Raw genomic sequence first — 27,757 nt, forward strand, 5'->3', positions numbered from 1 at the left:
CCTTTCGGCACCTACCCACTCTGCCCGCTTCCCAGCTGGGGAAACAGAGGCCCCCAAATTCATCCTGCCGGGACGGTCGCTTGGACGGGCCCAGAGCTGTGGCTGTCATTCAAGAAACCGGCCCCTGGGCGAGTGGCACAGGCGAAAGGTACAAAGTGCTCGGTTCAGCGCTCTGCACACAGTGAGCGTGCTAATAAATACTACTGATGGATGAAAGTCGGTTCACATCCCTGAGCCCTAGCAACGCTGCCCGTGCTGATCTCCCACCCTGCCTCGCTCTCCTCCTGCGGGGGTGTGTGTGGTGTGTATGACATCCCCACATCTAAGAGATGCCCCCTCCCCGCTGTCCCGGCCAGACCTGAGCTTGGCTGGTGGTCCACGCGCTTCCCCGGCAGGGTCGCGCGGGCACGGGGGAGGCAGCGCTGCAGCAGAGGAAGCAGCTTGCCTCTCTCCGGAGGCCAGGAAGGATGGGATGGAAAGGCAGATTTGGCTTTCTGGGAACCTGGGAAGGTTCAAACAGTTCCCCAGGGAGCTCCGAGCCTGCCACACTCAAGGAAAGGCCCACCTTTCTGTGCCTCAGTTCCCTCACCTGTCAAATGGGGATGAAGCCTGTGAGCCCCACCTGGGGCAACCTGACTACCTTGTATCTACGCTTAGAACAGTGCCTGGCACACAGTAAGCGCTTAACAAATACCATCATCATCATCACCCAGACCCTCAAGAGCACCCTGTACTGACTGTTTCTTCAGGAAAACAAGGAAGGTGGCCTAGCGGGGTGAGCACAGGCCTGAGGGTCAGGAAACCTGGGTTCTGATCCCCGCTCTGCCGCTTGCCTTTGGACAAGTCACTTTGCTTCTCTGGGCCTCCGATTCCTCATCTGTCAAACGGGGATTCAGTTCCCATTCTCCTTCTGAGACTGCAGCTCCAGGTGGGACAGAGAGCGGGTGTCATCTAATTGTCTTATGTATCTACCCCCATGTTTAGGCCGTGTTAAATTCTTAATAAGCCCTTACCCAATAGCACCAGAACCACTCCCAGATGGCCCGAAATAAGCCACCGACAGAGTCGGCTCCCAGAAACGCTCACTCGACGAGGACCCCCGGAAACCCCCGGAAAATTTGGGAGCGTTGTTGCGCTTCAGTTCCCCGGTTAGGCCCGGGCTCGCCGATCCCAGCAAACGCTCGGGGCTTGGCACTGCACTTGCCATCTGCAAGGCGGGGGTCATACAAGTCAGCAAGCCCTCTACGTGTCTCTCCGAGAAACAAATTCACCGACCCCCAGAACCCCCCATTTCGGCACCCGCGCCGTGGGCGAGCTCTCCCGGGGCTGCAGGCCGTTCCCCCCGGGGACAGAAAGATTCAAAAACCCGAGCAACAACTTCAAACCCACGGTCGGATGTCGGGAGCCCGTGATCCACGTCGACACGCTTCCGCTGCCTCGGCGCCGGGTGGCCCCCGAACGGGGCGGAGACGGGCCGGGCATGGAGAGGAGTCCTCCTCGAGGTCGTCGGCTCCCCGAGCACTTCCGCCGGCCACTCTCCGGGGCCGCTGGCTCCCGGGGGGCCGGCTGGGAGGCATCTCTCTCCCTCTCTCTAGCCCGATGCCGGTCAGAAGAGCAGCCACCGGTTCCCACAGGTCCTTCTGCCCACACTCCATCTCTTCAAGGAGAAGGGCTTAATTCCCCATCTGGCCTTGGCGACAAGGGCCAAACGCGCCCGCCAAAGTCCCAGAGACCGAGGTGCTAACGGCGACAAGCTGCCGCTTCCCCAAGTTTCCTGGGAAAAAAAAAAAGCATCGGCGCTCCCGACCTATTAATCGGTCATTCGCCGGAACAAAGCTGTACGGAGCATCGACGGTCCCGCGCCCCCACCCCTTTACACGTCTTCCTAGCCCACCTCTCCACCACCGCACCGGACAGTTAGGTCTCACGGCCTGTCCGTGGCCATCGAGGGCTGTGAGGAGGTCACCCGGAGTTGGGGTCGCCGCTTACGTTACACTAACACTTTCATCGCTGCGCTAAGGCTGAGCTAGGCCGCGGGGAGAAGAGACGCGGGAAGACTGCCCTGAATCGATCGCTATCCAGCCGCCCAGGCGAGTGGGTCCGTTTCCAAAGGCCGCGGGTGGAAGTCCCGAAGCAGCTGCACAGCGGGCATCTGAGGAGCGCTCCGGCTGGGGACGGTTTCCATCCGCCCCGGAATCCCGCCGGGATTTCGAAAGACGGCCGCTCCCAGATCTCGGTTCCCACCGGCCTCCGGGGAGCCCGGCGACGGAGACGAGGAGTTCCCGGGTGAAAGGGGGAGCGGAGCCTGGAGCGGCAGAGAGGGAGAAGACGTCAGTCTGCCGCTCGGTGCCTTGGCTTCTCTGGCCCTTCCCTCCGCACGAACCCAATCGAAGGTGGCCCCAGGGGGGCCGCGCCAGCCGGGAAACGTGTCCATGGCCATTTTTCAACCTCGGTTGGGTTGGCGATTTCCCCCGTCTTTGCCCCAGAACCGCTGTCCGGGAGCTGGGCCGAACAACACGGAGTCTCCACACCTCTCTCTTCTCCGGCCTCCCTTCCGGGGTGCAATGCACGGGGAAACGGGAGGGAGGGAACACCTAGCTCTGCTTCCGAAGCGTGAAGGAGTAATAATGCAAGTAATAATAATAATTGTGGTATCTGTTAAGCACTTACCAACTGGGGTAGGTACAAGATAATTGGACTGGATGCAGTTCCCCATGGGGCTCAGTTTTAGTTCCTGTTTTACAGGTGAGGAAACTGAGGCACAGTGAAGTGACTTGCCCCAGGTCACACAGCAGACAAGTAGCAGAGCTGAGATTGGAACCCAGGTCCTCCTGACTCCCAGCCCCGGCCATGCTGGAATGTGAAGGTCTGGGAGATCCCAGGCCCACACTCGGCATTCCTGGTCCTGGAATTCCTTCTCTCACCGCCAGGATCGACCAGCCAGTGGGTGCTTATTGTGAGCCGGGCACTGTACTAAGCGCCTGGTGGCTGCCTCATTTGCTTCAGGCCGCTATTCCGTGCGCACGGCTTCCCCAGGAAAAGGCTTCCAAACGAGTGGCAGTCTCTTGGGCAGCCGAGGCAGGAGCTGCCCGGCTGCGGGGTTGGGGAGGGAAATCAAGAGCCACCAGAGACCCGATGGAATCGGGCAGAACTCACCTCTGGCCAAGCAGCTCATTCCAAAAGGAGGCAGTGAAGCCTAGTGGAAAGCTCCAGCCTGAGAGAAGGGAGACCCGGCTTCTCTAGAATATTGCTATTACTGTTCTTCTTCTTCTTAATCCATCCTTTCCTCTCCATCCGAACTACAACTAGGCTGATCCCCGCGCTCATCATTTCCCACCTTAACTGCTGCATCAGCCTCCTCGATGATTCCTCCGCTTCCCACCTAAAACCCTCCATCACTGTAGACAACACCACTCTCCCCTCCATCTCACAAGCCCGTAGCCTTGGCATTATCAATCCTTGGCTCATCCCTCCTTCGACGCACGTATGCCACCGTTGGTCCTACCCTCACAACATTGCTAAAATCCGCCCTTTCCTGTCCATCCAAACGGCTTGCCACGCTGATCCGAACACTTATGCCCCACCTTGACTATGGCATTAGACTCCCCACTGGCCTCCCTGCCTCCAGCCTCTCCCCACTCCAGTCTACACTTTGCTCTGCTGCCCGGATCATTTTTCTAAAAAAATGTTCAGTCCACATCTCCTCACTCAATAACATCCGGGGCCCACCCTCAGCCCTATATCCTTATCCCGAAGTTATTTTAACATCTGCCCACCCCCCTGCCCCAAGACTGTAAGTTCCTGGTGGGCAGGGAATGAGTCTACCAACTCTGCTGTACTGAACTCTCCCAAGCATTTGGACTACGCTTCTGCACACATGAAGCACTCGATAAATACCACTGACTGACCGATCGGCTTTAGGACACTCGATCAGCTCTCTCCATCCTACCTGACCTCACTCATAATAATAATAATAATAATAATAATAATAATAATAATGGTATTTGTTAAGCGCTTACTATGTGCAAAGCACTGTTCTAAGCGCGACTGACCGATCAGCTTTAGGACACTCAATCAGCTCTCTCCATCCTACCTGACCTCACTCATAATAATAATAATAATGATGGCATTTTTTAAGTGCTTACTATGTGCAAAGCACTGTTCTTAAGCGCGACTGACCGATCAGCTTTAGGACACTCGATCAGCTCTCTCCATCCTACCTGACCTCACTCATAATAATAATAATGATGGTACTTGTTAAGCGCTTACTATGTTCTAAGCGCTGGGGGGGGATACAAAGTGATCAGGTTGTCCCACGGGGGGGCTCACAGTCTTACTCCCCATTTTACAGATGAGGGAACTGAGGCAGAGAGAAGTGAAGTGACTTGCCCAAAGTCCCCCAGCTGACAAGTGGCGGAGCCGGGATTTATTCTACTTGTACATATTTACTATTCTATTTATTTCGTTGGTGATGCGCACTTAGCTTTAATTCTATTTGTTCTGACGACCTGACACCTGTCCACATGTTTTGTTTTGTTGTCTGTCTCCCCCTTCTAGACTGTCAGCCCGTTGTTGGGTAGGGACCGTCTCCCAACTTGTACTTCCCAAGCGCTTAGTGCAGTGCTCTGCACGCAGTAAGCACTCAGTACATACAGAGTTGAATGAATGAATGAATTTGAACCCATGACCTCTGACTCCAAAGCCCGTGCTCTTTCCACTGAGCCACTCTCATCTCCTTCAACCCACCCAAATGGTCCGTTCTTCCAACACCACTGCAATCTCTAGATCCCCATCTCGTCTGCCTGCCCGCCGACGCCTTGCCCACGACTTCCCTCTGGGCTAAGACGCCCTTCCCCTTCACATCCCCACGTTCCCCCCTCCCTCCCTCCTGTTCATCCCTCTCTCCACCTTCGAAACCTTCCGAAAAATCACAATTCCTCCAACGGGCCTTCCCGGGCTAAGTCCTTCACTTCCCTCTACCCCCCGACTTTCCGGGGTTGCACCCCCGTAAGCACTTTGATACTCAGCTCAGCCCCACAATACTTGTGTAAATATTCCTATATTCTTATTATTTCCCCGGTTCCTAAGCTACTTTAATGTCTGCCTCCGTCCTGTAGACTGTAAACTCCTCGTGGGGAGGGACTGCCTCAAACAACTCTTGTGCCGAGAGCAGCGTGGCCTAGTGGAAAGATCCCAGGCCGTGGGTTCTAATTCTGGCTCCGCCACTTGTCTGCTGTGACCTTGGGCAAGTCACTTCACTTCTCTGGGCCTCAGTGACCTCACCTGGAAAATGGGGACCGAGACTGTGAATCCCATGTGGGACAGGGCAGCGTGGCTCGATGGAAAGAGCCCAGGCTTCGGAGTCAGAGGTCATGGGTTCAAATCCCGGCTCTGCCAATTGTCAGCTGGGTGACTTTGGGCAAGTCACTTTAACTTCTCTGGGCCTCAGTTACCTCATCTGTAAAATGGGGATTAAGACTGTGAGCCCCCCGTGGGACAACCTGATCACCTTGTAACCTCCCCAGGGCTTAGAACAGTGCTTTGCACGTAGTAAGCGCTTAACAAATGCCACCATCATCATTATGATTATTATTATTATTATTATTATTATTATTATTACTACTATTACAGGGGCTGTGTCCAACCCAATTTGTTTGTATCCACCCCAATGCTTAGCACAGTGCTTGGCACATATTAAGCACAAATACAACAATTATTACAATTATTACTTTCCCGAGCACTTAGTCCAGTGCTCTGCCCACAGTAAGTGCTCAATAAATTCATTCAATCGTATTTATTGAGCGCTTACTGTGTGCAGAGCACTGTACTAAATACCACTGACCGATAAGATTCCAGTTCTGGCTTTGTCCCTTGCTTGCTGTATAAGATCTCTGGCAAGTCGCTTGACTTCTCTGCTAGAGAAGCAGCGTGATCTAATGGGTAGAGCCCGGGTTTGGGGGTCAGAAGGACCTGGGTTCTAATCCCGCCTCCGCCATTTCTCTGTTGTGTGACCTTGGGCAAGCCACTTCTCTGCGCTTCAGTTCCTTCATCTTTAAAATGGGAATTAAAGACTGTGAGAGCTATAAGGGACAGGGACCGTGTCCAACTCCATTACTTCTTATCTACCACAGCACTTCGAACAGTGTCTGGGGCTTAGTACGCGCTTAACAAATACCACAATTATTATTATTAGTTTCCTCATCTCTAAAGTGGAGATTCAACATGTTACCCGTCCCTCAATCTACCAATCATTGGTATTTATTGAGTGCTTACTTTGTGCAGAGCACTTGAACGGGCACAATACAAAAGAGTTGGTAGACCCATTCCCTGCCTGCAAGGAACTTAAGAGTCTTGACGGAAAGACAGTCATTAATGCAAATAAATACGAATAAGGACATAAGTGCTATGTAGTGGACGGTGGGGTGAACATCAAGTGTAGAAAAGCAGTGTGACTTAGCTGAAAGAGCCCGGGCTTGGGAGTCAGAGGACGTGGGTTCTAATCCCGGCTCCGCCCCTCGTCTGCTGTGTGACCTTGGGCAAGTCACTTCTCTGGGCCTCAGTTCCCTCCTCTGTAAAATGGGGGTTAAGACCGTGAGCCCCACGTGGGACAACCTGATCACCCTGTATCTACCCCAGCGCTCAGAGGGGTGCTTGGCACATAGTAAGTGCTCAACAAGTGCCATCATCACACTGCCTCTTTGTGGGCAGGGATTTTCATTGTTGATTGTTGTATTGTTCTTTCTCAAGAGCTCAGTACAGTGCTGCTCCACATACAGTAAGCGCATAATAAATATGAGTGAATGAACAACTGCAGGGGCCGGATCCCATCTGATTATTTTGTATCTACCGGTGTTTGGCATATAATAAACTCTTAACGTAATAACTGTCATTATTATTATTGTACTTGCTAACTGCTTACTATGTGCCAGGCACTGTAATAATTGCTGAGGTAGATAATAATAATAATAGTAATGATGATGATGATAATAATTATGGTATTTGTTATGTGCCAAGCTCTGCTCTAAGGGCTGGGGTGGACACGAGATAATCAGGTTGGACAGATTCCTTGTCCCACATGGGGCTCGGTCTTAATCCCCATTTTACAGATGAGGGAACCGAGGCCCAGAGAAATGATGCGACTTGCCCAAGGTCACGCAGCAGACGAGTGGCGGAGCTGGGATTAGAACCCACATCCTCTGACTCCCACTAGGCCACGGCTACTACTTCTCATTGTTTCTCCTTCTTGCCAAATCCAACGGCCTCTACTCCCTCCTAATCCTCCTCGACTTCTCGCTGCCTTTGACGCTGTGGACCACCCCCTTCTCCTGGAAACGTTACCCAGCCTCGGCTTCACTGACACCGTCCGCTCTTGGTTCTCCTCCTCTCTCTCCGGCCACTCCCTCTCAGTCTCCTCTGTGGGCTCCTCCTCTGCCTCCGACCCCCTAACTGTGGGGGTCCCTCAGGGTTCAGTTCTAGGTCCTCTTCTGTTCTCCACCTACACCCACTCCCTTGGAGAACTCTCGCTCACGTGGCTCGGATGATCCCCAAATCTCCATCTCCAGCCCTGATCTCTCTCCCCCTCTTCAGGCTGGCATTTCCTGTCTCTATATGTTGCCGACTTGTACTTCCCAAACGCTTAGTACAGTGCTCTGCACACATTAAGCGCTCAATAAATACGACTGATGATTTCCTCCCGCCCGCAAGGCATCTCTACTTGTTTGTCCTACCGTCACTTCAAGCTTAACGTGTCTAAAACAGCTTCCCACTCAAACCCTGTCCTCCCCCGACTTTTCCATCCCTGCAGAAGGTACCACCATCCTTCCTTGTCTCACAAGCCCGTCCCCTAGGCATCAATCTTGATTCCTCTCTCTCACTCAAAACACGTATTCAATCGATGACGAAATCCTGTCGGTTCCACCTTCGCGACATTGCTAAAATCCTTCCTTTCCTCTCCATCCAAACTGCTGCTGTGTTAATCCAATCACTTATCTCATCCCACCTTGAGTACTGCATCAGCCTCCTGCCTCTCCCCCGTCTCCTGTCCATACTGCACACTGCTGCCCAGATCATTTTTCCTACAGAAACGTTCAGGCCACGTTTCCCCTCTCCTCAAGAACCTCCAGTGGTTGCCCACCCGCCTCCGCGTCAAACAAAAACTCCTCACCATTGGCTTTACAGCAGTCCATCACCTTGCCCCCTCCTACCTCACCTTGCTACTCTGCTACCCTACCCCAGCCCACGCACTTCGCTCTTCTACCCCTAACCCTCTCACTGTACCTCAATCTCGTCTATCTCGCCGCCGACCCCTCGTCCACATCCTGCCTCTGGCCTGGAATGCCCTCCCTCCTCAAATCCGACTACTCTCCCCGCTCTTCAAAGCCTCACTGAAGGCCCATCTCCTCCAAGAAGCCTTCCCTGACTAAGCCCTCCTTTCCTCTTTTCCCACTCCCTTCCGCGTCGCCCTGACTTGCTCCCTCTATTCACGCCCTGCCACACATAACTTATGTAAACATCTCCCTCTAGACCGTAAGCTTGTTGTGGGCAGGGAATGTGTCCGTTTATTGTTATATTGTACTCTCCCAAGCGCTTAGTATAGTGCTCTGCATCATCATCATCAATCGTATTTATTGAGCGCTTACTATGTGCATAGCACTGTACACAGTAAGCACTCGGTAAATACGATCAACTGGATGAATGAATGAACGGTTATCATTATTCAGGCAGAGGACTTAGATTTGCTCAGATATGGTGTATAGTTCCCAGTGAGAGCGGAAGTAGATTGTACACTCCTTGAGGGCAGGGATCAGGGTCTACCCTCAGAGAAGCAGCGTGGCTCAGTGGAAAGAGCCCGGGCTTTGGAGTCAGAGGTCACGGGTTCAAATCCTGGCTCCGCAAACTGTCAGCCGCCTTTGGGCAAGTCACTTCACTTCTCTATGCCTCAGTGACCTCATCTGTAAAATGGGGATTAAGACTGTGAGCCCCTCGTGGGACAGTCTGATCACCTTGTAACCCCCCCAGCGCTTAGAATAGTGCTTTGCACATAGTAAGTGCTTAATAAATGCCATCATTGTTATTATTATTACTCTACCAAGTGATCAGTAGTGCTCCGCACAGAGCGAACGGACTGTCGTTCTATGCCCCGGGCCCTGGATTCCTTTAACCCACGCGAATTGTGTGAGTGTCTTGGTGGGGAAGGGAAGCGTCTTCCCCTTGGGTGTCGGGTCCCGGGGGACTCCTCACCTGCCTCGGGGCTGACCCGTCTCACCGGCTACGTCTCCATCTCGATGGTCAGCGAAGAGCCCTCTGGATAATCTGCGAAGATAAACGAGAAGGTGAGGAAAACGGCCCGGGGGCCCGGAGGGTGGGGAGAGGGCTTCCCTGACGCATCTTCCGCCCGCCTCCCACCGCCGCCGGCCCGAAGGCTGACATTATTTTATTTATCGGTACGATCCGGTTCACAACAGCGCGGCTGGCCGTCCGTCAACTTAAACGGCCGTCTTCCGCCTGTAACGGAGCGTTTCGGGGCTGGCTGGTTGGAAAATGACTCTGCCGGGCTGTTATTATCCCTGACATCATCCGGACGCTCAGTTATTAGAGCGCTTCATGTGCTGCCGCGCTTTCTACAAGGCAGTGAGATGGCGGGAGAACGAGAGGCCCTGGGTTTAACGAGCGATACCGTTTACGTCGCAAATGTTTCCATTTCCCGTCCCCCCCGGGGCCGCGGCGAGGTGCGGAGTCCGCGGAATCAGGCGGCTTAATGGAGCAAGGGAGAGGTGTGAGGGGGGATTCTTCCTTCGATGCTCTGTGAATGATAATGTTCTTCGGGCCGCGGGAATGAGAGGACGTTCCCAGGCTCTGGCCTCTGGCGCGGACCGTTGGCAATGCCTTTCCCTTGGGCCTGCAGACCTTCGTGGGAGCCACGGGTGGTTTTGAACACAGAGATCCCCCCTCCTCCTGCCCCCAAGGACAGCGATCCATCTGGGCTGCGACCCCACCCTCAGGGAGAATAATTAATAATAATTATAATTCTGGTATTTGTTAAGTGTTGACTACGTGCCAGGCACTGAACTAAGCGCTGGGGTCGATACAAGCAAACTGGATTGGACCCAGTCCCTGCCTGAGTGGAGCTCAAAGTCTTAATAATAATAATAATAATAATGATGATGGCATTTATTAAGCGCTTACTATGTGCAAAGCACCGTTCTAAGCGCTGGGGAGGTTACAGGGTGATCAGGTTGTCCCATGGTGGGGCTCACAGTCTTTATCCCCATTTAACAGATGAGGGAACTGAAGCACAGAGCAGTGAAGTGACTTGCCCATGGTCACACAGCAGAGAAGTGGCGGAGCCGGGAATAGAACCCACGACCTTCTGGCTCCAAGGCCCATGCTTGTTAAGCGCTTACTACGTGCCATCCACTATGCCATACTTGTTAAGCGCTTACTATGTGCCAAGCACTGTGCCAAGCACTGTTCTTGGCACTGTGTAGATACAAGTTAATCAGATTGGTCACAGTTCCTGTCCCAGATGGGGCTCACATTCTCTATCCCCATTTTCCAGATGAGGGAACTGAGGCCCAGAGAAGCGTGCGACTTGCCCAAGGTCACCCAGCAGACAAGTGGCGGAGCCGGGATTAGAACCCAGGTCCTTCGGACTCCCAGGCCATGCTGCTTCTCCCCCGGGGATACTGCCAAGGGAACCACCTTTCCCAGGGATAAAGTGAGGAAAGAGGAGGCGCGATGGATGGGCCTGATTAAGCCCTGCAGCCCAGCAGACCGGGCAACTCAGCGGCGATCACCACATCGGAAGATGGGAATAAAAGCGGCATGGCCCAGTGGATAGAGCACGGGCCCGGGCCTCAGAAGGTCCTGGGTTCTAAAGCCGGCCCTGCCACTTGTCTGCTGTGTGCCCTTGGGGAAGTCACTCCACTGCTCTGGGCCTCATTGGTAAAATGAGGTTTGGAGACTATGGGACAGGGACTGTGTCCAACCCGATTGCTTGTAACCACCCCGGTGCTTAGTACGTGGCCCGGCACATAGCCAGCCCTTAACAAATACCGTTATTATTAGTATTATTACTGCTAAAAATAACAATAATAACGAAATTCCAAGTGACTCTGCTATACTGGGACTACGGTCATTCGCACACAGACTGAAATCCAGGATGGATCAGGGCACATATAGAAACAGCATGCGTACTCCAACACTAGACGGCAAGCTCCTTGACAGAAGGTCTACCAAAGCTCTCGTACTGTACTCTCCCGAGCGCTTAGTACAGTGCCCCGCGTACAGTAAGTGATTATCACTGAGAATAACTGTGGTATTTGTTAAGTGCTCACTAGGTGCCAGGCATTGACTGATAGAATGCGAGAATTTAGCAAAAGCATCTACTGGAGCACAAAAGTATCAATAGCTTCTGTAGCAAACCAAGGGCAGAGAGGTTGGACCAGAAAGCACATTTCTTTCATTCAGTCATTTATTCCTACTTACTGAGCACTTACTGTGTGCAGAGTACTGTACTAAGCGCTTGGGAAAGTACGATACAATTCAAGCGCTTAGTACAGTGCTCCGCACATGGTAAGCGCTCAATAAATACGACTGAATGAATGAACAAGACGTTCAGCTAAACGCCAGGGACTCACTCATTCCCAATGTTCGGCCCGTCTCTGAAAAGGCTGCTGCCTGGAGCAGTCAGTCAATCCTTTCCAAGCGCTTAGTACAGTGCTCCGAATGCAGTAAGTGCTCAATAAATAAGATTGATTGAATGAAAGAATCAATGGTACTGACTGAGTGCTTACTGTGTGCCTACCACTGTACTAAGCACTCAGGAGAGTCCAGGAGAGTTTGTTGGCCCGATTTCCATTCCCAAAGCGCTTTCCAGTCCAGAGCGGGAATCGGTGGCACCGGTGGCGCCCCTGGGGATTTTCCGCACCGTCCGGTCGACCACCGGTTCCCGGGAATGTCTTTTTGGAAGATGCCCACGGGCTCTCTGGTTCCCTCAGCTCTCCCGTGCAGCCCACTGTTGGGTAGGGACTGTCTCTATATGTTGCCAATTTGTACTTCCCAAGCGCTTAGTACAGTGCTCTGCACATAGTAAGCGCTCAATAAATACGATTGATGATGATGATGATGATTCCTGCTCAGAGGACTGAACTGACCAGTTTTCCCAGGCCCGTGCGGACCATTGTCACCAGGGAGGGTCACGGTAGAGGACGGGCAGCTGGAGCTGGAGTCAGCCAGGGTCAATTATATTTATTGATCGCCTACTCTGAGCAGAGCACTGAACTAAGCACTTGGGAGAGTACAACACTAAACAGACACATTCCCTGCCCACAAAGAGCTAACAGGGGAAGCCGAGAATCCAGCAGAGAGTGAACGACATATGAGGTTGTTCGGGTGGTGTGTCGGGGGAATGAGACGAGGCTGAAGGCGCCCTGAGGGCAGGGATCGCATTGACCACCTCGAACGGACCGTACAGCCCCAGGCGCTTAGTACAGTGCTCTGCACACAGTTAAGTGCTCATCATCATCATCATCATCAATCATTTATTGAGCGCTTACTGCGTGCAGAGCACTGTACTAAGCGCTTGGGAAGTACAAATTGGCAACGTATAGAGACAGTCCCTACCCAACAGTGGGCTCCCAGTCTAAAAGGGGGAGACAGAGGACAAAACCAAACGTGCTAACACAATAAAATAAATAGAATAGATATGTACAAGTAAAATAAATAGAGTAATAAATATGTACAAACATATATACATATATACAGGTGCTGTGGGGAAGGGAAGGAGGTAAGATGGGGGGGATGGAGAGGGGGACGAGGATGATGGAGAAGTGCTCGATAAGTACCACTGATGGAATGCGCGAGGGCCCAGGCTGGGGTTCTCTTCAGTCCATCTGTTTCTAGTTCGGTGCGGTTTAAGAGTTCCCCACCCCGTCCAACTCGGGCTTCTGGTTTCCGTTTCATTTTTTTTGGAGGTGTCTGATAAGTGTTTACTACGTGCCAGGCACCGTACTAAGCGCTGAGATAGTTACAGGATAACCAGGTCAGACACTGTCTCCCCCTTCTAGGCTGTGAGCCCGCTGTTGGGTAGGGACTGTCTCTAGATGTTGCCTGCTTGGACTTCCCAGTGCTCTGCACACAGTAAGTGCTCAATAAACACGATTGATTGATTGTCCAAGTCCCACAGGGGGCTCCCAGTCTTAATCCCCATTTTAGAGATGAGGGAACTGAGGTCCAGTGACTTGCCCAAGGTCACCCAGCAGACAGGTGGCAGAACTGGGATGAGAAGCCGGGTCCTTCTGACTCCCAGGGCCGGGCTCTAGCCACTAATAATAATAATAATAATAATGATAATGATGGCATTTATTAAGTGCTTACAATGTGCAAAGCACTGTTCTAAGCACCGGGAAGGTTACAAGGTGATTAGGTTGTCCCATGGGGGGCTCCCAGTCTTAATCCCCATTTTACAGATGAGGTAACTGAGAAGTGAAGTTGACTTGCCCAAAGTCACACAGCTGACAACTGGCGGAGCCGGGATTTGAACCCACGACCACTAGGCCACGTTGCTTTTTGCTCTGCCCTTCTACCTCGTGCAAGACCTGAACTGAGGGAGCTGGGAGACACTAAGGGACCAAGGGAACACAGTGCTTATCTGAGTCCGTGTGCTCAAAAGGGCTCCGCACCGGCACCGCCCATCTGCCGCGTCTACCACCAACCTCGTCCTCTCCCAACCGCTTACCACAGTCCTCGGCACCGAGGAAGTGCTCAAAAAACACCACGGACTGGCTTTTATTTTGTTAGTATGTTTGGTTTTGGTCTCTGTCTCCCCCTTTTAGACTGTGAGCCCACTGTTGGGTAGGGACCGTCTCTCTATGTTGCCAACTTGGACTTCCCAAGCGCTTAGTACAGTGCCCTGCACACAGTAAGCGCTCAATAAATACGATTGATTGATTGATTTTTTAACGACATCTGTTAAGTGTCTGCTACGTGCCAGGCCCCGCACTAAGCGCCGAGGTAGACGCAAGTTTATCAGGTTGGCCACGGTCCCCGTCCCCCGCGGGGCTCACAGTCTTCAACCCCCCCACTTTACAGATGAGGTCACTGAGGCCCAGAGCAGTCAAGTGCCTCGCCCCCGGCCACAGGGCAGACGAGCGGCGGAGCCGGGATGAGAAGCCGGGTCCCCGGCTTTCCTCCTCCTGTCCCGCCCCCCGGGGCCCCTCGCAGGCCCGGATCGGGGCCCCTCTTACCTCGGCTGTCTTCGTCAGAACAGTTGTCCCCCCAGTGCTCCCCGTTGGCCAGCAAGGGGTTGCGCGACTCGCACACGGCCCTCAGAGGGAAGGAATGGCCGTCGCCGGGGCTGCGGGAGGGAAGCGGAGCGTGAGCGTGGCCGAGGTAGCCTCCTCCCAAAGCGGAAACGGCTCCGCGACGTTGGGGGGCTCTTCCGTCGTGGGAAAACCCTCCGGCCCTGGCTGGGCTTTGGCCGTCGCCTTTCCGTCAGGGCGTCCTAAAAGTTTGGAAGTTCCCTCACGGGCCGGGAAGGGGCCTGGCTACCTTGCTCCTCAGGGGCAACGGCCTTGGTGGTGGTGAGCCCCTTGCCCTCCACACTTTTCTTTTTTAAATGGTCTTTGTTATGTACTGACTATCCGTCTCCCCCGCTCTAGACTGTAAACTCATGGTGGGCAGCGAATGTGTGTTTATTTTTGTATTGTACTCTCCCAAGCGCTTGGTAAAGTGCTCTGCACACAGTAAGTGCTCAATATGTATATACGTTTGTACAGATTTATCACTCTATTTTACTTGTACATATTTATTTTATTTTGTTAACATGTTTTGTTTTGTCGTCCGTCTCCCCCTTCTAGACTGTGAGCCCGCTGTTGGGTAGGGACCGTCTCTATATGTTGCCAACTTGTATTTCCCAAGCGCTCAATAAATACGATTGAATGAATGAAGGAATGCTCAATAAATACAACTGAATGAATGTGGGAACTTCTGCCAAGACTATCTAATGAGAAAGAGGAGGACGAGGAGGAGGATTCAAATTCACACCCCATTAGCTTACGGCTCTGGATTCTGAGAAAGGGTGGCAGATGAAAAGCAGTGACTTTGTAGGGTGGGGCTAAGCGGCCACGGGGGAGCGGAAAGACAATAGTGCCCGGTTTAAAATCGGGCAGCCGGGTTTTCTCCGCTGTTGAGTCGTGCACCCGGCCTCATCTGTCCTGCTTGGACGGCAGCAAGGTCATTAGAGGCCGGGAGGAGGCCTGGAGGGAGGAGTCCACCAGAAATTCAAGTGTTGGGGGCAGGGGCGAGAAATCCACCTCCTTCTACTAACACCACCTGACTTCCTGGCTGTTTCCCAGGGAGATTACCAGGAACAAGATCCAAGGTGGTCTCCGTTTCTGACTCTGTGGGAAAGCTGGATTCACACCCTTCGTTTGGGCGGTCCAGTCCTCGAAAACACGCTGTGTAACATCACCCACCCCTCCTCCTACCCTCTCTCCAGTGGCTCCTTCGGGCCCTCTTCCTGTTCCCTCTTTCGGATGTTTGGTCCAGCTGTTCCAATGATGATAATAATAATAATAATGACAATGGCATTTGTTAAGCGCCGTATGTGAGGCACTGCTCTGAGCGCTGGGGTACAAGATAATCAGGTTGGACCCAGTCCCTGTCGCACGTAGGACTCGCGGTCTTAATCCCCACTGTACGGACGAGGGAAATGAGGCACGGAGAAGTGAAGCGACTTGCCCAAGGCTACGGAGCAGCCAAGTGGGGAGCCGGGATAAGAACCCAGGTCCCTCTGACTCCTAGGCCTGTGGTACCTAGGAAGCAGAGAAGCAGCAGCGTGGCCCAGTGGAAAGAGCCCGGGCTTTGGAGTCAGAGGTCATGGGTTCAAATCCCGGCTCCGCCAGCTGTCGGCTGTTTGACTTCTGGCAAGTCGCTTCACTTCTCTGGGCCTCAGTTCCCTCACCTGGAAAATGAGGATTAAGACTGTGAACCCCCCGTGGGAAAAACCTGATCACCTTGTAACCTCCCCAGCGCATAGAACAGTGCTTTGCACATAGTAAGCGCTTAATAAATGCCATCATTATTATTATTATTACTACCTTCTAGGCCACACTGCTTCTCCGCTTGGTCCAGACTCCTTTGCCACCCCAGCTTCATCCTCTTCCTCCTTTCCCTTTCTTTTCCTGTCCCCAGCCCAGCCTCCTCCTGGGGCCCAGAATTCCCAACCAACAGATGCCTGGGCACCACGTAAGCTCGTTACGGGCAGGGAATGTGCCTGTTTATTGTTCTGCTGGGCTCTCCCAAGCGCTCAGTGCAGTGCTCTGCACGTGATAAGTGCTCTCTAACTACGACTGAGCGAATGAATGACTGTCAGAGCCCATGAGGAGAGCTGGGGGCAGGGTTGGGGTGGGGAAGCGGGCCCCAAGATTACAGCCCCATCCAAACACGTAGGGACGATGCAGCTCTTGACAACCACAAGGATGCTATTTGTGAAGCGCTTACAATCGGGCACTGTACTAAACGCTGGGGTGGACGCAAGCAAATCGAGTTGGGCACAGTCTGACCCACGTGGGGCTCACACGTGGACATCCATAAACCGTCCCCCCCGTGACCCGGGCTAGACTGCATTAAACCAATCCGGTTTCGCTACGCTACCGTGCCGCCCGGCCTCAACTTCTGCCGCCGCTCTGGAAACACCAGTCGGAGCTTTCACCTTTCCTCTGCGTCTGCTTTCTCTCCTGAAGAGAAGCCGGGAAACCTTGGGCTTCCATAAATTGCCCGGGGGTCCCTGGGTCGGCCTTGCCTCCGCCTTCACCCTGCTGGCCCTGCGGTCGCTTACCTGGAGGCGATGGGAAGTAACCAGAGTTTCTTTTCCTCCCCAAACACTTGCTGCAGGTTCCTGGAGAGGCCGAGGTTGAAACCGTTCTTGTCGGGGCCGTTCACAAACACTGGAGTGGAGAAGGATTCTGCAGTAGGGTAGGTGGGGGGGGGGGGGGGGGGGGGGGGAGAAAGAGAGCTGAGTCTTGGAGAACCAAAAACCAGAATAAGGGTCCTACCCTATGTTAAGGGGTGGTTCCCTCTCCCCAGCCCTTTGTACAGCGCTCTGCACGCAGGAAACGCTCCATTAATACATCTGACCGACCGACCAAGGCTCCCCACTCCACTCCACCACCACCAAACTCTAAAGCTCTGGTCCGCGTGTTAAGAACCACTTCCACCTGGCTCCGCTGCAAATCAATCGTATTTCAATCAATCGTATTTACTGAGCGCTCACTGTGTGCAGAGCACTGTCCTAAGCGCTTGGGAAGTACAAGTTGGCAACATATAGAGACGGTCCCTACCCAACAGTGGGCTCACAGTCTAGAAGTCTCACTCTGCAAAGAAGAGCGAGGTGGCAGCGGCAAGGAGGATCAGACCTGTACAACTGCCCATCACTGGTAACTGAAGGCTATTCCTTAGCTTTCCCTAAGCCCTCATTTCCTCTTCTCCCATTCCTTCTGCGTCACCCTTGCACTTGGATTTGCTCCTTGTCTTCATCCCTCCCTCAGTCCCACACCACTTACATACTTTCTATCAATGCCTGTTTCCCTCCCTAGACCGTCAGTTCGTCGCAGGCAGGGAACGTGTCTACCGACTCTATTGTACTGTATTCTCCCAAGAGCTTAGTACAGTGCTCTGCGCACAGTAAGCGCTGAATAAGGATACAACTGATCGATCGATCAGACTGGACTGACCAGAAGCTTCCTTTTATCCCTTGGACTCTCATAAGTTGCACTTGGGGCCATGGATCTGGGGGAGGAAGGGCGAGGAAAAGGGGAGGGGAAGACACTCTGCTTCCCGGATGGAGTGGCCGATCTTACCCAAGGTTGTTCTGTTCCTGCTGACGAGCCAGCAGTGGTACCCAAAGAGGATCATGAGGCTGACGAAAAACATGCAGGCCACGAAGAGGAGAAAGAGGATGTGGAACTTGGAGCGAACACTGGGTAATTCGCCCTGCGAGGGAAAACAAAACAAAAAAAACCATGAAGCTGGGCAAGACCGAATGGGCACGCTGGTTAATAGCTCACCCATGGGATTTGGGAAGCACTGAAAAGTTCTGGGGACCTGCGGAAACATGACTTGTATTAAAATACGATTACAACCAGCTCTTTCTGTCCCCGCTCCATCTGCCACCTAACTTCTATTTATGGTATTTTATTAAACGCCTACTATGTACCAGGCACTGTACTAAGCACTGGGGTAGATACAGGCTAATTGGGTTGGACACAGTCCCTGCCCCACATGGGGCCCGCAGTCTTAATTCCCGTTTTACGGATGAGGCAACTGAGGCCCAGGGAACTAAAGTGACTCGTCCAAGATCCCGCAGCAGACGAGTGGCGGAGCCAGGATTAGAATCCAGGTCTTTCTGACTCCCAGGCTTGTGCTCTCGCCCTAGGCTGAGCGGCTTCCCACTCCATCTGCCACCCACTTCTTCCCTTATGAATATTCCCTCAGCTTCCAAACATCATTAGAGAAGCAGCGTGGCTCAGTGGAAAGAGCCCGGGCTATGGAGTCAGAGGTCATGGGTTCAAATCCCGACTCCGCCACTTGTCAGCTGTGTGACTTTGGGCAAGTCACTTCACTGGGCCTCAGTTCCCTCATCTGTAAAATGGGGATTAAGACTGGGAGCCCTACGTGGGACAACCTGATCACCTTGTAACCTCCTCAGCGCTTAGAACAGTGCTTTGCACATAGTAAGCGCTTAATAAATGCCATTATTATTATTATCATTTGGTCTCTAAAAGCGGCCCTGCCCGGCGGGGAGATATGGACCAATTAGAAACGAGGCTGTGATCGGGACGGGGATTAGCGTACTTAATTTCCCACCCTCTCAAAACCCGTCCCTCCTGGAAACCATGAAATCCAGACTTCTGCCTCCAAGATGGCCTGTTTCTGAACCCTTTCCACTGAACCCCCTCACCCGACTTCAAACCCTTCTCAAAGGCAGGAGGCCTTCCCTGACAAATCCCTTTGACCTTTCTCCCTTTCTCTTCTGCGCCACCATGACTCGGACCCTTCATTTCTCGCCCCTGTCCCAGCCCCAAAGCGCTTACGTCCCTAACTGTCCTTTACGTCCTTCTATTCGTGTCTGTCACCCCCTCTGCACTGTAAGCTCACTGTGGGCAAGGAATATGCCTGCTTTCTTGCGCTCTCCCAAGCACTTAGTACAGTACTCTGCATACTAGGTAAGCACTCAAAATAAATACGATTGGCTGCCTGACTTTCCGCTTTGGGTTTTTTGCGGTCACTTCTGTGTTGTCAAACCTTTGAATTCCAAGCTACCGGAGGGGCTATGGAGGTGATAATTTCCATCTCTGAGACTCTGAGCTGCTGTTCTCTTGGAGCTGAAGAGATAAACCGCAACTCGGGGGAAAGTGAGCTCGGACGATAAAAATCAAGCCAAATTTTGCCGAACGACTGCAACAGTGGCAAGCTAAACATTTTAAGGGGAAGCCGCGGCATCCCGTTTCCAGTTCAACGGCATTTCTGTTCTCTATCACACGGCCCCAGCAGCGGGTGAGTGCTCTGAACCACCCCAGGGTGAAAGGTTTTGTTTTCTGAAGGGGGCCTGAGGGAACTCTTCCACTCCAGTGTGTGAGCAGTTAAGGGAACATCCCGTTGGCCTTTTTCTCCTTCCAAATCCTCGGCGTTGTTTTTGACTGCCGGATCGCCCCACCTGGAGGGCCAGTTACGGCTGAAAATTACGGCCGAAAACAACGGCCGAAAATAAACAACAACTGTGGTATCTGTTAAGCGCTTACTATGTGCTAGGCACTGTACTACGCCCGGGGTGGAGACAAGCAAATGAGGTTGGACACAGTCCCTGCCCCGCATGGGGTTCACAGTCTTAATTTTCACTTTAAAGGTGAGATAACTCCCCTCTCCATCCCCCCATCTTACCTCCCTCCCTTCCCCACAGCACCTGTATATATGTATATATGTTTGTACATATTTTTTTTACTCTATTTATTTACTTATTTAATTTATTTGTACATATCTATTCTATTTTACTTTGTTAGTATGTTTGGTTTTGTTCTCTGTCTCCCCCTTTTAGACTGTGAGCCCACTGTTGGGTAGGGACTGTCTCTATACGTTGCCAATTTGTACTTCCCAAGCGCTTAGTACAGTGTTCTGCACATAGTAAGCGCTCAATAAATACGATTGATGATGATGATGATAACTGAGGCACAGGGAAGTGAAGTGACTTGCCCAAGGCCACACAGCAGACAAGTGGCAGAGCCGGGATTAGAACCCATAACGTTCTGACTGCTAGGCCCAGGTTCTATCTATTATATCAATGCAAATAAATAAAATTACAGATCTACCCGTAAGTGTTGCGGGGCTGGGGGTGGGGGGAGAGAGCAAAGGGAGCAAGTCGGGGTGACGCAGAAGGGACTGGGAGATGAGGAAAAGTGGGGCTTCGTCAGGGAAGGCCTCTTGGAGGAGACGGGCCTTCAAGAAGGCTCTGAAGGGGGGGAGAAGAATTGTCGGATTAGAGGAGGGAGGTCGTTGGCGAGACAGGAGAGATGGAGGCACAGCGCGAAGGTTAGCGGCACCAGAGGAGCGGAGGGTGCGGGCTCGGGTGTAGAAGGAGAGAAGCCAGGTGAGGCAGGAGGGGGACGAGGTGGGCAAGGATGCGATCGGCCGTCCGGTGAGCCCAGAATGGCAAAATGCGCTGACCCGTTCTCCCGGCCTAAGTGCTTCTTTTGTTTGTTTTTTTGTTTTAATGGTCATTATTAAGCACCGTGTGCCAGGCACTGTACTAAGCGCTGGGGTATGTACAACCTCATCAGGTCCCTATCCCATGGGGGGGCTCACAGTCTAAGTGGGTTCTCTCGAAAGCCCAATGGCACTGTGCTCGGGGAGAATGGCAGGGGCAGAGAATGGAAGCCCCACACAACAATGGACTTAAATCCGTAATTTATGTATTTATATGAATGTCTATCTCCCTCTCTAGACCGTAAGCTCATTGTGGGCAGTAAAATACAGTACAGAGCACGGGCCTGGGAGTCTAATCGCGGCTCCGCCATTCTTCCACCGTGTTACCCTAGGCAAGTCATTTCACTGTGCCTCGGCTACCTCATCTGTAAAATGGGGATGACGACTGTGAATCCCTCATGGGCAGGGACTGCGTTTAACCTTGATTAGCTCGTATCTATCCAGTGCCCGGCATAACAGAAACACGTAAAAAACCCCTACTCGCAGTACCTCAATCTCATCTGTCTTGCTATGGATCCTTTACCCTCATCCTCTCTCCTGACTCGTCAGCACGCAATAAATACAAATATCATTGATTGCTTGGAACTCCCTTCCCTTCATATCCAAACACCACCACCCTTCCCATCTTCAGGCCCTCCTAAAATCACATCTCCTCCCGTAAGCCCTCCCTGACTACCCTTATCTCCCCACACTCCCTTCTGTGTCACTTCTGCAAGTGAGTTTGAACCCCTTATGCGCTTTAGTATTCACCCCACGCCCAGCCCCACAGCACTTATTCTTAATCCACAGACTCAATTCACAGTCCGCATTCTCAGAGTCTGCTGCTTTCCCTAGCTGTGATGTATTTCAACATCTGTCTCCCCCGTCAGACTGGAAGGTACTTGAAGGCAGAGATCACGTCTACCCACTCTACTGTACCGTTCTCTCCCTAGCGCTTAGTACAGTGATCTGCCCACAGTAAGCACTCAATATCCCTAATTTTATTTATTTGTATTGAATTGCATTGTACTTTTATTTGTCTCCCCGGCTTTGGACTGTCATTGTGGGCAGGGAATGTGACCGGTTATTGCTGTATTGTACCATCCCAAGCACTCAGTACAGTGCTCTGCACACAGTAAGCGGTCAATAAATATGATTGAAGGAATAAAAACCGCTGATTATCAACGCACTGTGGGCAAAGAATGTGTCTATCTACTCTGTTGTGCTGTTCTTGCCCAAGTCCTTAGTGCTCAGTAACTACCCCTGACTGACTCTAGACTGTCAGCTGATTGTGGGCAGAGAGTGTGCCTCTTATATTGTTCGACTGTCCTCTCCCAAACGCTTAGTACAGCGCTCCGCACACAGGAAGTGCTCCATAAATACGATCGTTTGAATCCGAATTTCAGGCGGGGAGCTCAGTCTTTTCCGTATTGTTGTTCTCAACCTTTCCACCCGCCCCCACCCACTAAAGGGTGCCCAAACCAGTGTTCGGCCCCTCTCTGTTATCCAACAGACCATGACTCTCCCCCTCCTTCAAAGCCTTACTGAAGGTACATCTCCTCCAAGAGGCCTTCCCTGCTTTCCTTTCCGCTCTGTGTCGCCTTGACTTGCTCTCTTTTTTTATTCCCCCTCCCAGCCCCACAGCACTTATGTCCTGATTACCTTGCATCTACGCCAGTGCTTGGCACATAGTAAGCGCTTAACGAATACCACAATTATAATAATAATAATGGCATTTATTAAGCACTTACTATGTGCAAAGCACTGTTCTAAGCGCTGGAGAGGTCACGGGGTGATCAGGTTGTCCCACGGGGGGCTCACAGTCTTAATCCCCATTTTACAGATGAGGGAACTGAGGCCCAGAGAAGTGAAGCGACTTGCCCAAAGTCACACAGCTGACAAGTGGCAGAGCCGGGACTTGAACCCATGACCTCTGACTCCAAAGCCCCGGCTCTTTTCCACTGAGCCACGCTGCTTCTCATTATGCATTATTATAATTATCTCATTATTATGATGTCCAGATCTGTAATTTATTTACAGAGCAGCATGGCATAGCGGACAGAGCCCGGGGCATGGGAGCCAGGAGGCCATGGGTTCTAATCCCAGCTCTGCCACCTGTCTGCTGTGCGACCTTGGGCAATTCACTTAACTTCTCTGTGCCTCAGTTACCTCACCTGTAAAATGTGGATTAAGAGTGAGAGCCCCATGTGGGACAGGGACTGTGTCCAACCCAATTTGCTTGTATCCACCCCAGCATTCAGTACAGTGGCTGGTAGATAGTAAATGCATAATAAATACCATAATTATCAATTATTAATACAATATAACAGACACAGTCCGTGCACACAATGAGCTTACAGTCTAGAGGGGGAGACAGACATTAATAGAAATAAATAAATGACAGATACAGACACAAGTGCTGTGGGGCTGGGTGGAGGGATGAATAAAGGAAGCAAATCAGGGCGACGCAGAAGGGCGTTCCCCCCTTCCCCGCCCCACAGCACTTGTGCACATTCCCATAATTTTATTTCTCTATATTAATGCCTGCTTACTTGTTTTGATGTGTATATATACCTATAATTCTATTTATTTATATTGATGCTACTGATGCCTGTTTGTTTTGATGTCTGTCTCCCCCCTTCTAGACTGTGAGCCCGATGTGGGCAGGGATTTTCTCTTTGTTGCCAAATTGTACTTTCCAAGCGCTTATTACAGTGTCCTTCACACAGTAAGCGCTCAGTAAATGTGCTTAGAAGCAGCGTGGCTTAGTGGAAAGAGCCCAGGCTTGGGAGTCAGAGGACACGGGCTCTAATCCCGGCTCCGCCACTTGTCTGCTGTGGGACTCTGAACAAGCCACTTAACTTCTCTGTGCCTCAGTTACCTCAGCTGTAAAATGGGGATTAAGACCATGAGCCCCATGGGGGACAACTTGATTACCTTGTATCTACCTCAGTGCTTAGAACAGTGCTTGGCACATAGTAAGTGCTTAACAAATACCACCATTATTATATGAGAAGCAGCGTGGCTTAGTGGAAAGAGCACAGGCTTGGGAGTCAGAGGTCGTGGGTTCTAATCCTGGCTCCACCACTTATCAACTGTGTGACTTTGGGCAAGTCACGTCACTTCTCTGTACCTCAGTTACCTCATCTGTCAAGTGGGGATTAAGACTGTGAGCCCCACGTGGGACAACCTGATCACCTTGTATCTACCCCAGTGCTTAGAATAGTGCTTGGCACATAGTAAGCGCTTAACAGATACCATCATTATTATTACTGTTATAAATACGATTGAGTTAACGAATGAGTTGAAGAAAAGGAAAAGAGAGCTTTGTCAGGGGAGGCCTCTGCAGACTATGAGCCTCACGTGGGATGGGGTCTGCGTCCGCTTATCTCCGCTCTCTCTCAGGGCTCCGGTCAGTGCTTGGCACACAGAAAGACCTTAACGACTATTACAGTTACTTATTATCGCTATCATCTGCCTTCCTTATTCTGTAACCGAGTCTCTGACCAGTAAAGTTGACATAGGTCTTGCCAAGAGGACTTCAACACTGCTGACATTCGGCCCACCACGGTTAATCAGTCTATGGTATTTACTGAGCGCTTACTATGTGCACAGCACTGCACAAAGCGCTTGGAAAAGTACAATAATAGTCTATCCCTAAATAACCACGGCTACAGGTCAGACTTTTTTGGCGGGGGGGTGCGTAAGTCTTCATGTCATTGTCAGTTAATTTTCTACGACGTGAAGCCGGCAACAAGGTGTACAATTTTCACGTCAGTTCATTCATTCAGTCGTATTTACCGAGCACTTGCTGTACTGACGGCTCGGGAGAGTACGCTACGACAGCGGCCAAATTCCCTGCCCCCCGACGGGCTCAGAGTCCCGGCAGAGCACGTCGGGGTCCCGAAACTTACCGTCCAGTATTTGATGAAATATTGGAAGACTGTTGTTGCTATGTACAGGCAGAAGAGCACAGAGTAGGCTAAGAACTGAAGGAAGAATTTGTAGTTGGAAAAGCCGATACAGTTGTTCACCCTAAAACACAAAGTCTGCGTTGAAGTCAGGTCATTCTGATGGAAGACGTGAGCTAAGCCCGTTTCCCCGATTGCGTCCTGTGAGGCGCTCGATGAGTTCTCTCCTGCCTACTTATTCTGGCTCATTTCTCACTGGAATCCAAACCCACACGCTTCATTCCTCTAATGTCGACCCACTTCCCGGGCCTGACAATTTCTCTGCAGCCTAAAACACCCCCTACTTCACATCTAGCAGCCTCTATTCCCCCCCTCTACTTCCATCTCCACAAATCTCCTAAAAATCACACCTCCTCTAGGCCTTCCCGGAGTAAACTCCCCTCTCCCCGTGCTCCTTCCCCCACATCTACCGCATCACCTACAGTTGAGTCCTCGCCCCCTAAGCATACAAATATTCCCCCTCCCTGCTACCACTACTATTACTAATAATAATTGTGGTATTTGTTAAGTGTTTACTACATGCCGAGCACTGTTCTGAGCACTAGGGCAGACAGAAGGTTATCAGTTGGGGCACAGTCCCTGCCCTGCATGGAGCTCACAGTCTAAAGCAGGGGTGCGTATTAATGAAATAAAATAGAATAACTATGTACAAATAAAATGAATGAATGACTCAGCAGGAGGGAGCAGGATTTAAAGTCCATTTTGCAGATGAGGCAACTGAGGCCCAGAGAAGCAGCGTGGCTTTGTGGAAAGAGCATGGGCTTGGGGGTCGGAAGACATGGGTTCTAATCCCAGCTCTGCCACTTTTAAACTGCGTGACTTTGGGCGAGTCATTTAACTTCTCTGTTTCATTGCCAGTAAGCCCCACGTGGGACAACCTGATTGCCTTGAATCTCCCCCAGTGCTTAGAACAGTGCTTGGCACATAGTAAACGCTTAACAAATACCAACATTAGTATTATTATTATTATAAGGCACCTGCCTGAGGTCACCAGTACAGAAGCAGCGTGCTTTAGTGGATAAAGCCAGGGGCTGGGAGTCGGAAGGACCTGGGTTCTAATCCCGGCTCTGCCACATGTCTGCTGTGTGACTTTGGGCAAGCCACTTCATTTCTCTGTGCCTCGGTTCCCTCATCTAGAAAATGGGGATCGAAACAGTGAGCCCCAAGTGGGACAGGGACTGTGTCCAAACTGATTACTCGGTACCTACCCCAGCGCTTAGAACGGTGCCTGGCACATAGTAAGAGTTTAATAAGTACCATTAAAAAAATTAATAAATACTAATGGCCGATTGTTTGAGCAACTAGCGAGGGCAGAGATTCCAAAACAAGGGCAGACCAGGCCAAACAGGTCAGGTCTCTGCCTTATTTCAGTTCTCATTCTGGGCTGGCTTTCGACCCCAGACCCTGGCAGACGTGATTCCGGACGCTCATAAAGCACTCCAGCGTCTCAACATTAGCACCTGGCTCGGGGAGGTGGTGATTCTCCAGGCCTGTCTTCTTGGAGACAGAGGAAGGGGGGAAACTGAGCCAAAACTTCCCAGCTTCAAGCCGGGGAGGGGTGGAACTGACACGTGTCATCTCTCTCACAGCGAAGGACTCGCTTTGTATTCCAACCCCGTGGCTGCTTGCTGGACTCAATCGATAGGAGTCTAGCAGCACTGCTCTTACATAAAACTTCAGAAAGACATTCTTTACCTTCTACGGGAAACCGTTCTGGCTACAAAGCACATCAAGTCCACAAAATGAACAGTGAGTTGCTGTGGTGGAAACACTCAGGTCCCCTGAGTAAGAACTGTAATGCGAGGGGACTGAAAGAAATGTATTCCTGTAACCCTCTCCCTCCCTAGGGAATACCTTGCCCAAGATCGTAAAGGACTATAGTTCCCAGAATCTTTTGAGAGCCCGGAACCTTCTGGGAGGAGATAGAAATTACTCCGTCACTGTCTCTGCCATTTGTGTATTTTGCAGGAGCTTGGAGGAACAGAGGAATGGAAGAATTTGGAAGTGGGATTTAGTCAACTGTTTCCCCTTTCCTTTCTCTTTGTATTAAAAGAAAAAGAAAATGCCAGGCCTGTGACTTCTCCGATGGCCTGAGAACAAAAGGAGCCCCTGAGCATTTTCCCTCGACTCCCCCACCATTAACCTCCGATTGGCTGGTTTTCACAAAACACCACCTGGATTAGAGGTGCAATCCTGAGGTGTGGAATCCGGGTTTTAAAGAAAGGGAATCTGCAAGTAAAAGCAGCAGAAACAGGGCAGGCAGCCCCTCTCCTGAGGAACAGTGGTGTTGTTTCAACTGGCAGAATGAAGGCTCACAGTCACAGGAGGAGGGGAAATCCCTGGTCTAGCAGCTGGGAAATGGAGCAGGGAGTTTGTCAAAAGCCCTGCCCTGGCCTCACCACCTCCCCAGTGTCGTTCGGAGCCTCGTCGAGGAAACGAAGTAGCAGAGGGGATGCCACCCGCCCACCCGGCCTCAGCCTCACGGCCAGACAGGATCCCAGAAGGGGGCAACTGCCAGGGGCTTTTCTGACTAGAAAAAAGCCCCGCTGGGGAGAAAGATTACAGCCAAGCGTTTGATACTAAAAGAAGAGTGAGCGAGCTGTTCGGGGTGACTTACCAAGGGCAGTGATGATCCATTTTTAACACACACCTGCGAGAGGGACAGAAAGAGAACGGGGGGTGACCGTGGGAAATGACGCCCGACTCCGCTAAGATGGCCAACGAGCACTGAGGGAGGAACGATAGCCTGGATCCCCGCAAACATTTCAAAACTTTGTAGCAATGGCTCTCCCCCTCTCCGTGCTTTCCAATACTGCCACCCCAGCACCCCCGTATCCTCAGCTGTTTCCGGAGAATAGACTTTGGACGTGGTCTCGGACCACTTTACAGGGAGGGTTAGTCGGGCTAAGAGCGGATGAGCCCCGTGGAAACTGAGCCGCTTAACTAGAGGGAGTTAGGAATACAAGAGCATGGCACGGTGGGAACCGGTGGCTCATTTCAAACGGTCCAGTTCTATCTTTCTCTCTCTTTTTTATGGTATTCATTAA

General features: G+C 51.7%; 1 protein-coding gene across 1 annotated transcript in view; it reads right to left on the bottom strand.

The window, feature by feature from the left end:
- Positions 1 to 635: 635 nt before the first annotated feature.
- ZDHHC15 (zinc finger DHHC-type palmitoyltransferase 15) overlaps positions 636 to 27,757 on the bottom strand; it is a 56,336-nt gene continuing 29,214 nt past the window's right edge. Inside the window, exons 6-12 of the mRNA XM_038748137.1 lie at positions 27,328 to 27,360; positions 24,654 to 24,774; positions 17,862 to 17,994; positions 16,841 to 16,967; positions 14,247 to 14,356; positions 9,241 to 9,312; positions 636 to 2,305 (exon numbers count right to left, since the gene is read on the bottom strand). Coding sequence (XP_038604065.1) covers positions 9,269 to 9,312; positions 14,247 to 14,356; positions 16,841 to 16,967; positions 17,862 to 17,994; positions 24,654 to 24,774; positions 27,328 to 27,360 — 568 coding nt within the window. The 3' untranslated portion in view covers positions 636 to 2,305; positions 9,241 to 9,268. The remainder of the gene's footprint in view (positions 2,306 to 9,240; positions 9,313 to 14,246; positions 14,357 to 16,840; positions 16,968 to 17,861; positions 17,995 to 24,653; positions 24,775 to 27,327; positions 27,361 to 27,757) is intronic.

The sequence above is a fragment of the Tachyglossus aculeatus genome, chromosome 6, assembly GCF_015852505.1.
Source record: "Tachyglossus aculeatus isolate mTacAcu1 chromosome 6, mTacAcu1.pri, whole genome shotgun sequence".
Lineage (NCBI taxonomy): Eukaryota > Metazoa > Chordata > Mammalia > Monotremata > Tachyglossidae > Tachyglossus > Tachyglossus aculeatus.